At 40.9% G+C, this 13,448-nt stretch overlaps 1 protein-coding gene and 1 long non-coding RNA gene across 5 annotated transcripts in view; one reads left to right on the forward strand and one right to left on the reverse strand.

The window, feature by feature from the left end:
- The window catches only part of LOC125920275 (uncharacterized), a 38,615-nt gene extending 37,200 nt beyond the window's left edge, over positions 1-1,415 (reverse strand). For all 3 annotated transcript variants that reach the window (XR_007456995.1, XR_007456996.1, XR_007456998.1), the window contains exon 1: positions 1,328-1,415. This is a non-coding gene — a long non-coding RNA (uncharacterized LOC125920275). The remainder of the gene's footprint in view (positions 1-1,327) is intronic.
- The window catches only part of FKTN (fukutin), a 67,324-nt gene extending 57,350 nt beyond the window's left edge, over positions 1-9,974 (forward strand). The window contains exons 9-10 of one of the 2 annotated variants that reach the window (XM_049627393.1): positions 48-145; positions 9,760-9,974. In XM_049627393.1, the coding sequence (XP_049483350.1) occupies positions 48-145; positions 9,760-9,974 (313 nt within the window). Of the gene's footprint in view, positions 1-47; positions 5,643-9,759 lie in introns of those variants that run through there. The other variant, XM_049627385.1, reaches the window with a different exon arrangement.
- Positions 9,975-13,448: the final 3,474 nt, after the last annotated feature.

Here is a 13,448-nt window from a genome sequence, read left to right on the forward strand (position 1 = left end):
TTACTCTTGAGCTAACCCCTCTCCACATTGCCTCTGTTTTGCCGCAGGTACCTATTTCCCAAGTTTACACTGTGCTGGACTGAGTTTGTAGACATGAAGATTCATGTGCCCTGTGAAACCATTGACTACATTGAAGCCAACTATGGTAAGACCTGGAAGATTCCCGTGAAGACATGGGACTGGAAGCGCTCTCCCCCCAATGTACGGCCCAATGGAGTCTGGCCTATTTCTGAGTGGGATGAGGTTATCCAGTTATACTGAGACAGTAACTTGAAATGGTAGAATTCCTCGTCTGAAACAAAGGTGGATAACTGTTTAAGAAGATACATCTCTGTGTGTCAAACGTAAGTAGGAGCCAAAGATATATGTCAGGTTTGAAGACGCAGAGAGTCTTAACCTCTGAGCCATCTGATTTAATCCTCTCATTCTACATTTGTTAAGGAGCCCCCATGTGCCAGGTGCAGTGCTAGGTTACAGTGGAGGAGCAGAGGTGAGTGAGGCACGTGCCTGTCTCTCTTTCCCTTCCCTTTGGTAAGCACCTCAATTTTCCTTGGAGGGAAACACCCTCACCCTTTGAAGAGCTCATACAGAATACGATGTTCTTTCAAGATTTTAGATAATGCCTGGACTGGAACACAGGTTTATCGGGCAAAGCTAAGGAGGGATATACTCGTAGAAAAGAATAGCCCGTTGCTGTTATCAGCAGTGAAGCTTGTATGTTAGTTAGTGCTGCTTTTAAGGTTGTAGAGTCTGAGTTAATATTTAAGTGATCACACTTTAGATGGCCTCAAGAAAAGATGCTAGCAGATTCATTTTACAAGCAACCTGATATGGAGTTCATCTAGAGCACAGGGCATCATTCTACAAGAGAACAAGAGCTTCTTTTTAACTTTGTCAAAGATATGCAAATTTCCATACATTTTCTATTTTTATGTTTGAAATGAAAAGAAAGCTTATGCTTGTGTGAAGCTTAAATTTCCAGCCATTGTGAGAATATTTTCACTGACCTCTATAGCACTTGTTAACAAATCATTCAAGTGAGATCATGCTACCAGACAGGATTTTGAAAGGGTTGTCATTTCATGAAACTTACTTTCCTTATTTCTTTCCCAACCATCTGTTAGGTGGAAATATGAGCTATTCATGGACTTTAATATTTTCTGAACTTATAATCCTTGTACTCCCAATTTTAATGTTAACACTAAAATATTAATGGAAATACCTCTAATTTTTCTAATTGTACTCTTCATTGTACTCATTGATCAGTTACAGTTCCATATCTTTCATTCATGGCCTATAAACAAATTTAAATGATATGTAAACCTACCTGTTCCCTTTCCTCTTCCAGTACTCTCTCACATCTCCAAAAGGAAGATAAATGGCAAACCTGAGAAATGCTTTCTCCCCTGTCCCACCCCCACATCATAGTGTCTGTAAAGTCTGTGTCCATTCCAATTCTATCTCAGTGTTCTATCTGTTGCTTATTGATGGGACAAGAGCGCAGACTTCCCTGCTTTATCAAGTACCACCCATTCTGAGACCCTTCAGTTTCCTTTTGCGCCCTCAGGATATGTTTCTGAGTGGGCTAGGATGACTCAGTCTCCCTCATCTCTTCATGGGTCACTTTAATTACATATTCCAAGTGAGAGGTAAAGGTATACGTAGTCACAATAAGCACTGCTCGCTTTTTCTTTGTCCAGGAAGGAGGCTGAGTCTTACATTTTGTCTAGGCTGCTTAGGACAACTTTCTGGGCAAGATCACAGATTTTCCTCTAAAACCAGAGAATAATAGGAGTGTCAGAAATGGAAACCAGAGGTCTGAGGGAATGGGCTTGACTGAGTTTTCCTAAAACAAAGTTGGGACAAGTGACCAGCAACCACCCTACTCTATACTTTCAAAACATCAAAACCTTTTTTAAATAGATGGTAACCACTGACCTTCCTCTCTTGGGATGAGATTTCCATGCATCATCATTGGATCTTTTCATAACTAACATCATTAGGTTTTCAGTGACACGTATAGATTACCAGTAAACTTGTCCCCAGATGACAGGCCATTGTAATCAGCTTTCCCTTTGCTGGAAAACCAGTCCATAGAAATCATACCCAAATTCTAAATAGCTGAACCTAATTTAATTTTTCACGGTTGAAAAAATATCAGATAATAACAATAACGTTCCTGGCCAGAATCCACCCTGCTTAGTGAGGACCATTTGCTTGTGCTTAGCATCTAGAAGTGCATACAAAGGTGCATACTCATTTCTGCCCATTTCAAATTGGGGCTTCCACTGTTTACCAAGCGCTCTTACCCGCTCCTATTTAGGTTATTTTTCTTTTATCTGTCCCTGGAGTCCAACGTCTTAAAGTATCCAAAATCTAAGATGTCTTGGCCTCATTGACACAGGTTCTATATCCTTCCCTCCATAGATCACTGGCAGCTAACGTACCTTTCTTGGCTACCTTCTGGTTTCACAGGCTTCAGCTCTTGGGTCCTACCCTAGTTTGAGGGAGTGAGAGCTTTTCCCCATACTCTGAACGCCAGGCTTGCTTCTGATACAGATTCAGCCATACTTCATCCTGTTGTTTCTTGACAGTTCTTAACTGTGCTGAGTGTCCAGAGACCTTGGTTTGGGTGAATCTACCATCACACCTCATCAAATCACTTTTTTTCCTTCACCTTAGTATTCCAACAATAGTTCTCCTAATATGACCACTTTGAGGTTCACTTTGGCTTACCAGGAGAAAACCTCTTATAGTAACTTGGAGGTTAGGCACCCATGGATGTCTCCAGAGAGATCCTGAGAGGCAAGATTGATAACCTCCCACCTGACAACAGGTGGCCACTCTTCCTTCTCAAGGCAGGGAGTACTTGGCCTTCTCCCCTCTGCTGCATCTACTGATACCTGGCCCCTGGAATAAAACTGCAGTTCTCAAAATCAAGCATCCCTAAGAAGCCGGGCAGTGGGATGGCCAGTTTCTTTGATTCCCTAGCTACAAACCCTGAAATATGACCACTAGCCGGCAGAATGTCTACCATCCTCCCCAAACAAGTTAACTCTTGAGGGAAAATCATCTTGCTCTTGAGTCTTAAAGACTAGAGGGTCACATTCATTTTCTCCTTATTTTGTAGCTAAATCAGTAAGCTATAGGAGTGATTTGATAAACAACAGAGGCTAAAACTCAGGAGTGCCATGACTTTGGGCCCTGTCCCTGTTTCAGTGCATCATGGCACAGCATCTTAACTCTGATTGAGATATTTGGCAGAGAAGTCATCCTGTGCCTAGGGACTCGGTTTCAGGGTGTTTCTGCCATTCCTCACTTAGTATCTTTCTGCCCAGATTGAGAACCCAAAGTGACAAAGAGATCAAGAAGGAGTGTTTCTTTCTTGTCCAAAATACTTACACTGCTTTCATACCTTTATCTGCAAAATGCCATATCTCCAAAAGGTAAAATAGTTCATGTTTGGAGACATCAGCCTTTGGTCCTGATATTCTTAACATCCAGGAGTACCTGATTCTCTTAAGTTCAAGATGCATCCCATTGCTGCTTCACCCCATCCACCTCCCCAGGAAACAACACCAATCTGCTAAGCACCCACTTCCCAAGAGTCCTTCCTCCTTCCCTTATTGATACCCTCTTATGGATACAAGTAGTTGAGAATAATTCAACTGTGCTCATTCCTCTCCTTCTTTGTGACCCCAAACCATTGTATCCAGTCTTACCATGGCTGCAAAGCTTCTGATGGCACATGGGACAGCAGGGTGTTGCATAGAAAAGCGGGGGTTTGTAGATTGGGGACCAGAGCTGCATCTGAGAAGCACACTTGGAATGAATTTCCACACTCCAGCCTAACACCTCACCCAGTATCACAAGCCTAAGAAAGTCTCCCCCAAGTTTCACCTCCTGGAAAATGAACGATTCTTTCATCCTCAGTATTATAAATCGCCATGGGAAATGTTCCCTCAAAATCTAGTCAGAGAAAGTGCCACATTCCCAACTCCTGATACTTAATTATCATGGGAAAACTCCACTTCCTGACCAGACAAAAGGATATCTTTGAAAAAATGTCCCAGCAGGGGTTTCTCTTTCCTCCTCTTCTTCCTCTGTCATTAAGACCTGGGCTAGGACACCTCTAACATTTCACTTAGGGGAGTCAGCATGTTGGTTTAAAAAGACCACAAACTTCTGAATTAGGCCCAAATTTGAATCCTAGCTTCATCGTGTGGGATTTCTGGCAGAGAACCTCTCAGCCTCATTTTCCACAAAGTGAACTGGGGAGATGAGGTGTATTTCTTAGGATTTTCACTTAGGATAAAATGAAATAAAGTGCTTAGCACTGGGCCTAGTATTACTCAGGAGATGTTCCATTTCCTACTTCCAAGTCTCTTTTTTAATTATTTTTCAAATGGGATTGAAGTAACTATGGTTCAGAACATGAACCTTACTTAGGAGGTTGGGTGACTGAATTTGCTTAGGAAAAAAAATTGTTTCATTGTATCAAGGCATTAAAGGACAAATTATATGGTTCATGAATTCAGAGACATTACCGAGTTGTCTCCTCTAAATAGAACTTGTATTTTCATTTTATTGGTCAAACTTTTGTCTCCTAAAGACTCCTTATATGATCCCTTCTGTTATCTAGTTCCTTCGTCCCAAGCAATTTACTCTCTCTACCTCTGTACGTTTGGTACTTGCTCTGCCCCGGGCTTCTTCTTTAATATTCTAGTATATTCTAGAGATAAATTCTCATCTCCTTGTTAGTAAATCTCTACCCAGCCAAAATCAGATGTAAGTCATGATTTACAGAGGGAAAGAATTTGGAATACTTAGTTTCATATAACTATCAGTGCTGATGAATGTCTCTATCGGTGTTTTAATAAAGGAGAGATGAAAATACTCATTTCCACCTTTTTCCATCAAATTTGTATTTCTGTCCCAGGCAAGAATCAACAGGGTGTGTGATGCTTTTGTAAGCTTCTCTGCACAGGCTAAAATCTAATGATAGTTTATAAGTCATACAGGCCAGTTCAATAGTGATACCTCTTCACAGGACCAGTACTAAAGTAGGCAAGTCTACATTTTCCTAATGACAAATCTCTGCTTCTGTATTTACAGAACTTCTAGGTTAGGATACCCCCCCTTGGCCTCCCCCAACCCAACCCAATGTAGAGATTATGTGGAAACCCATTAGCCAACCAAGCTGTTGTATACTTACAAGCAGCTCTCACAGTGGGTTTGAAAGGGAGCATGAGGAGAATTAGAAGTACTGTATTTTGTTACATAAAACAATGTACTGTCTCCCGCACCATTAAGAAGAATTACAAGATTTTGTCGTCTTTTGATGACTCATTGAGAGCATGGGGAATAGTTCATGTGTTTGTTAAATGAAAATCGTATGTAGCTATTTGTGTGTCCGTTCCACTTTATAACCAGAAAAACATGATTGTGAATTTTTTAAACAAAGTGATATTTTAAACATGGGTAAATTTCAGTGTATGCTTACCAGTTTACTATTTGGTTTTATTTTCAGGTACAGGTAGTTTGTGGTACTACTGAAAATACCTTTAATATTATTATTTTGATCAGAATTTGTAATATATAATCAGTTTGGGATGATGAATAAAGTCTTTTTAATCACATGAGATATTTGTGTTTATTCTTGAAGTTTGCAGTAGATATTGTTATAGCCACTAACATTCATAAGCAACCTGGCAAAATAGTCCATCTTGCCACCGGTATAGTATTTCTAAAATTAAGGTAAAATGAAGTCATATGGGTGGATCCTAATCGAATATGACCGAGTCCCATAAGAAGAGATTAGAATACAGACAGGCACAGAGAGAACACTATGTGAAGATTAGAGAGAAGGTGGCCATCTACAAGTCAAGGAGAGAGGCCTGCAGAAGAAACCAACCCTACCAACACCTTGATCTTGGACTTCTAGACTACAGAACTGTGAGAAAATAAATGTCTGTTTTAAGCCACCCAGTCTTCATTACGCAGCCCTTGATTAATGCAGTAATCAAGACAGTGTGGTATTGGTAAAGAGACACATAGATCACCTGAAGAGAATAAAGAAGCCAGAAATTGATACACAAATGTGCTCACCAGGATTGTTGATCAAAGAGCAAAAGCAATTCAGTGGAGGCAAGGATAGCCATCTCAACAACAATAACAAAAATAACCTCAACTTGAAATTCATACTTTATACAAAAATGAACTCAGGTATAATGTACTAAAATGTAAAACTACGAAACTTTCAGGAAAAAAATAAAATCTTAATGATCTAGGACTAGGCAGAGCTCTTTCTTAAGACTTGATACCAAAAGCACAATTCATAAAAGGAAAAATTGATAAGTTGGACTTCATCAAAAATTAAAATTTGCAGCTCTGCAAAAGCCTACCAGAAAAGGATGGAAAGTCAAGCTACAGACCAGGAGAAAACATTTGCAAACAACATGTCTGACAAAAGACTAGCATCTAGAATAGATAAAGAACCTGAACCCTCAACAGCTTAGAAAAATCCAAATAGAAAATGGGCAAAAGACATGAATAGACATTTCCCTGGAAAAGATCTACAGGTGACAAGCACGCTAAAAAGATGTTCAACGTCATTAACCAAGCAGTCAAAAGCAGTAGCCAAAGCAATCCTGAGAAAGAAGAACAAAGCTGGAGGCATTACACTTGCTGGTTTTACACTAAATTATAGTGCTATACTAATCAATACAGTACTAGCATACAAACAGACACATAGACCAATGGAACAATTGAAAGCCTAGAAATAAACCCCTGCATAAACAGTCAACTAATATTTGACGAAGGAGCCAAGAATACTGAACAAAGGAAATACAGTCTCTTTAATGGGCTGGATGGAGTGCCTGGGTGACTCAGTTAAGCATCCGACTTCAGCTCAGGTCATGATCTCCCAGTCCGTGAGTTTGAGCCCTGTGTGGAGCTCTGTGCTGATAGCTCAGAGCCTGAAGCCTGCTTCAGATTCTGTGTCTGCCTCTCTCTGCCCCTTCCCCGCTCACACTCTGTCTCCCTCTCTCAAAAATAAACATTAAAAAAATTAAAAAATAAAAATAAATAAGTGGGGCTGGGAAAACTTGGATATTCACATGCAAAAGAATGAAACTAGACTTCTATCTTACACCACTCACAAAAATTAACTCAAAATGTATTTGCATAAATGTGAGGCTTGAAACCATAAAACACCTAGAAGAAAATGGGAAAAAAACTTCCTTGACATTGCTCTTGTCAATGGTTTTTTGGATATGTCACAAGAAGCACCAAATCCAACAAAAGTGAAAGTAAACAAGTGGGACTACATCAAGGTTAGAAGCCTCCACAAAGGAAAGGAAACAACAATGAAAAATAACCTATAGAGTGGGAATAAATATTTGCAAACAATATATCTGATAAGAGGTTAATAGGCAAAATATGTAAGGAACTCCTACAACTCAATAGCAAAAAGTAGCATAATCCAGTTAAAAGTAGGCAAGGAAACCGAATAGACATTTTTCCAAAAGAGATACTCAAGTGGCCAAAAGGTACATGAAAAGGTGGTCAACATCACTAATCATCAGGAAAATGCAAATCAAAACTTCACATCTGTTAGAATGGCTGTTATCAAAAAGAAAAGAGCCAAAAAGTGCTGATGAGAATGTGCAGAAAAGGGAACACATACGCACTGCTGGTGGGAATGTAAATTGGTGCAGCCACTAGGAAAATGGGATGAAGCTTCCTCAGAATATTAGAAATAGAGCTACCATACTACGATCCAGCAGTTCCACTTCTGGATGTTTATGTGAAGGAAACGAAATCATTATGGCAAAAAGATTTCTGCATCCTCTGTACATTGTAGCTTTACTTACAATAGCCAAGATATGGAAACAACCTAAGTATCCATCAAGGCATGAATGGATAAGAGGATGTGGTATATATAGAGAGACAATGGAATATTATTTAGCCACAAGAAAGAAGGAAATCCTGCCATTTGTGGCAACATAAGTGAACCTTGAAGGCATTATGTTAAGCGAAGTATCAGAGAAAGACAACTACTGTATGATCTTGTTTGTACGTGGAATCTAGAAAAACAAAATTCATAAACAGAGAAGAGATTGGTGGTTGCCAGAGAAAGAGGGTAGGGACAGGGATAATTGGGTGAAGGTGGACAAAAGGTACAAACTCCTAGTTATGAGATAAGTTCTTGCGATATAATATACAGCATGATGAGTCCAGTTAACAATACTATATTGTATATTTGAAAGTTGCTGAGAGAACCGAAGTTAAAAGTTCTCATCACGAGAAAACAAAACCTTGAGCCACGTGAGGTGATGGATGTTAACTAAACTTGTCATCATTTCACAATACATATCATCTATCATATATTATGTTGTACACCTTAAACTCAAACAGTGTTATAGGTTAATTACATCTCAATAAACCTGGGGCAGATGTTGCCATTTCTGTTTGTCATAATTTCTTCCATGAACACCTCATGAGCTATTACTGAAGCAAATATTAACAAACAAACCAGTCCTTGCTCTGCTGATAATTAGAAACCATCTTTTGTGCTGTCACTGGTACGAGAAGTGACTTCGGTCAGAGCTTGCAGGTGGTTCAGCCTGTGCCCCAGCTCTGCTTCATCACACTTTGTGTCTGGGGCTCTTATCTTTTTCTTTCTACACAAAAATGCAAAGTATGCTGAATTTCAGCGTTTTCCTCTTCCGAAATGTATACTTTTCCAGAAATCTTGTGGAAATGCCCATCTTTACTAAAAGTTACTACTGCTTCTATTTCTAACCTAAATTTACACCTTTGCTGTTTAAGAAAGTTTCCCTATGACTGTTCTTCTCCCCTCCATGTAACGTACCCAACCTTCATATAAACTGCTGACCCAAGGTGCTAAGTGTACCAGCATTTTCTGAAGGGAGTAAAAGTTATCATTGTTAATAGAGGAGTAAAGACAGAGAGCTATAATACTGATTATTAATATAACTTTTTAAAAAGATGTTCAGCATCATTAACCGTCAGGGAAATGCAAATTACAACCACAATGAGGTATCCACTGCACACCTGTTAGAATGGCCAAAATTTTAAATCATGGTAACACCGAATCCTATAGTTGTCTCTAATATGGTTTTCTTTTTGGATGTGTACTGTACCCCATTGTTTGTACTATGATTTTCCTAGAGAATGTCCTTCCACGTTTTACAAAAATTAATAATATATAAATAACATTCTTTGTTAAAGATTTAAAGGAATAATCTTGTCACAGTTTTTAGAAGACAGATTTTTAGGTTTTTTGTTTTTTCTCCTTCCTTTCCTCCAATTCTTCTTTGATTTGCTCTGTAAATTTAGTAATCCTCTTTAAAACTTATTTTCTCACTTATTACTCATTTGTATCCTTTTTAGTTGACCATTCCGAAATTTGATTTAGCAGCAAGAGCCCTTTAGCAGCTGGTATCATTATTCTTAGGCTTCTGTAAGTTTAACTAATTTCATATTTATCACCAGTTTTTTTTTCCTCATCTAAAACTCCTAGATTCAATCTTTCCCTCTAGTTTCAATAATTTGGAGAAAATTTTCTAGTGAATGAATATTGCAGGAAGGGTAATTGGGTGACTAATTTTCTGAACCTATATTACCACCATAGTTTGTCAGCTCTCTTAGAAGAATGATAGTTGGAGGGTGTACGAGTTTGTTTTGGAGCTTAAACTGTGCAAACCTCTAATCCAACCACATCCTGTTTAACAGAAAAACCAAAGGGTGACTTCACAGACCAAGGGAAAGCCTTTGCTTTTAGGAAGCTGTCCTTGCCTCCTGTCATGCCGGTTATCATTCACCATGAGCTGTCTTTCCTCCATATCCTATTGGAAGACCAGAACATGTGTAGCGGTACTGTCCAAATAGAGCATCCGGTGATGCTGGGAATGATCTCTGTCTGCACTGTCCAGTGCAGTAGTCACTAGCCACATGTGAGTATTGAGCACTTGAAATGTGGCAAATATAACCAAGAAACGGAATGTTTAATTTTAAATTAAATAGCATCATGTAGCCAGTAGCTAGCAATATTGGATAATGCACATTGAGAGCGTTTGACGAGAGCAACAAGGGCTTAGGAGTTGTACAGATTGAGACTCAAATCCAGGAGCACCACTTTCTAGTTTTGTGATCGTGGGCTAGTTATTTAACTTCTGAGTTCCAATTTTTTTCCAACTAATGGGGCTGAAGTTAATACCTAACCTCTAAGGGTTATTATAAGAAATACAGGGGGGCACCTGGGTGGTTCAGACTTCGGTACATTTCTGCTGTCAGCACAAAGCCCACTTCAGATCCTCTGTCCCCCCCCCTCTCTGCCCTCTCCCCTACTTGGCGCTCTCTGTCTCTTTCAAAATAAATAAATAAGTAAATGTAAAAAAAAAAAAAGAAATATAGGAAATCTACAGCTTCTGGTAGATGTTCAATAATGATAGATATTGGTAATATTATTATCTTGCTTTTATTTCTACTTTTGCAATAAATCCTATGAACATATTTTCCTAATAAACCCAAGGAATAATTTTTCTGTGAGATTAGATATTTAAGAGTTCTCCTGGTAGAGGGCCCTCTCCTGAGATCTGGTGATAACAAATGACCCTGATCTCAAAGGCACAGTTACATGCTTTGTCTTCTAGGGAGACAGGACATGGGATTAAAACAATACTTAACAGAATTGAGTCTGAAAGACCAAGCTTAGAAAAAGGGACCAAAGGTCCCAGACTTTGTGGAAGGCAGCCTGAGCATCCAAAGCTAGAAAAAGCTCTAGGAAGGAGGGCAGGGGAGGGACAGTGAGGTGCAGCTGGATCTTAAGACTTAATGAACAGAAAATTTGCATGAAGAAAGGGAAGAAAGCATTTCTGAAGAAAGGAAGTCAATAAAATCACAGAATGGGCTTTATAGGACAGTACATAACACTGCCTGGCTATAGTCTATGGCCATACTACCCTGAAAGCGCCCAGTCTCATCTCGTCTCAGAAGACCACCTGGCTATGTATGGATAAATAGTTTAAAGAAATACAACTAGAAAAGTGGGCAAGGAGCAGACTGGGGTGGGAGGGGGCCCTGAATATCCTGCTGTGAAGTTTGGATAAGAGAAAGTGTAGAAACGATATTTGAGTAAGAACATGGTGTCTTTAATAAACACTTCTGGCTAAATTACTACTCACAGGTACTGTGCTGAGAACTGAGGTTCATTTGTTGTCTCAACAAATATTCATGAAGCACCTCCAAGGCCAGGTGGGGATTGGGGAGAATTTAGGTTCACTGAGACTGATCCCAGAAACCCTGGGATCCCTACAGTTGCAGGGACAGAGGACTGAGGCTTACCCAGGTGGACATAAGATGCCAAGTGTCTCAGGTAAGGTCACTACTAGAATTCCCAGTCATTGCCAGACACAGACACAGGGCATCCAGGGACAGGAAGTGTTTGAGGCTGAGGGGCACTTGGTATTGGTCTGGGAAATGGGGCTGCAGGCCACAGAGAAGAAGTATTATGGGACCAATGTAGGGTCTTATCCAGAGGGTTCAGGGAATTAGAGAGCCAAGACAAAAGTGTAGATAAATTGGGGCAGGAGAGTTGGTAGTGAGGTCCTGGGTTCTGGAGAAGATTTGAAAGCAATTTCTGGAAAGGGGTAAAGGAGCGAGGACACACTGGTCAGTGTTAGACCTGAGGCAGCACAATCCAGCAATGTGAGAGAAGTGGGGAAGAGGCTGGAGCCATTTCTACACCTGCTGCTTCAGCTGGAAACCAGGACCGGTTGCACTCTCCATGTGGAGACAAGTCTTAGCTATGGGAACTGGGGAAAGCAGAAGTCAGGAAAGGCGATGTGCCCAGGAGAGATGTTAAATTCTAGGTCTTAACTTGGTCCTCATTTCCCTGTTGTCTGTCTGCCTCTGGAGACTCTGGTCTCCAAAGTGGAAAGAGGAACTGTTCTAGTTGTACGACAGGGCAACTTGTGCTAACAACGGACTTTACTCTCCTTAGTTCAGGCAACTTGTAAGGAAGCCAGATCTCCACCGGCCAGGGAAGATAGATGTGCTCTTGGGTAGTGCAGAAGTATGTGTGTGGCAAGAAATCAAGGTTTCCTCTGTAGGTTTTTTATTGGTTACATTTAAAATAACATCCTCTAATTGTCCTAAGAAGCCCCAGTGGAACCTCCTGAAAACATCTGCTCAATTTGAGGGTGAGGGGTGCCTCCCTCATCCCCTCGATGTATGTGTTTGGTTCGGGATTTGTCAGTCTGGGAAGCTGAGGACTCTGGGCAGCTCAGGCCTGGCAGATTTCCCCCACCTGCCAAAAATATGACCCAGGGGGGCAGAGGCCCCTTCCTAGCCCAGTCCTGCGCCTCCACTCTCCAGCCCCTGGAGCTGTGGCCTTTATTTCAAGTCTGGTCCCCAGGGGGCTGAGTGAGGAATGAGGACAGCTGATAAGCCTGGCATTATTGACTTTATGGGGAGTATTCAATGAATTTACTTTCTGCGAGAAGGCTGCACTCTTATCTGCTGCCCACAGAGCGTCCAAATCCTCGTCTAGGGGACCCATTTGATGAGTCATGTCTCTTATACAACGACCAGAGAATATAAAGAGGAGAAGGAGAGTCCCACCCCACCTCTTTCTTTTCTCCAGTACTTGGTTCTGCTCCCCCCCCCCCCCCCCCCCCCCCCCCCCTTGCTTTCCCACTGCCCTTGGGGTTATTGGCTGGAATTAGCACTCTCTGCTCCAGCCCTCAGAGTGAAGGCCAAGCCAGCCTGATCTTGAGAGTGTCAGCAGCTGGGCACACCCAGGGCTGCACGTCCCTCTAATTGTCACTATGGGAAGAAAAGCCCACTTGCCTGAGGCAGTTATGTGCCCTGCTTTCTGCTGCAATGGTCAACATTTGCTCTGGACAGGCCTCAACACCAGGTGTCCTGATGGAGATATGTGTGTGCATGTGTGTACTGGGTGTTACTAAGAGGTCCTCGGTCTGGGGAACTGGAGAGTAGAAATTAATTCTAAGAGGGATCCTGACGCTGAAGAGAAACTCTTCTTTCCCCTCTTTGATATCTCCTTCATCCAGCTCTGGGCTCTGTTTGATTCAAAGGAAATGAATGCTTCTTAGCAGCACAGGACCCAAAGCAATTGGAAGGAGGGAGGTGGGAGCCAGGATGGCTGGGTTGGGCAAATGAAAGATAAACAGGAAAGTACCCTGTGGAGGATATTAGAGGCATGTGTTCAGACTCTCAATCTAGTTTTAGAATAGAGTTTTTCCTGGTAATAAAAATGAAAACATTTATTGAGCAACTATGATTTTATTAGTTGCCTGTTATCACCGTTTTTAAGAAGCATTTACTCCAAATCACTCACTGAATTTTCACAGTAAGCCATGAAGCCTCGGCTTCGTGAGAATGTTTCCAATTCGTAGCTG

Source organism: Panthera uncia, chromosome D4 (assembly GCF_023721935.1).
Source record: "Panthera uncia isolate 11264 chromosome D4, Puncia_PCG_1.0, whole genome shotgun sequence".
NCBI lineage: Eukaryota > Metazoa > Chordata > Mammalia > Carnivora > Felidae > Panthera > Panthera uncia.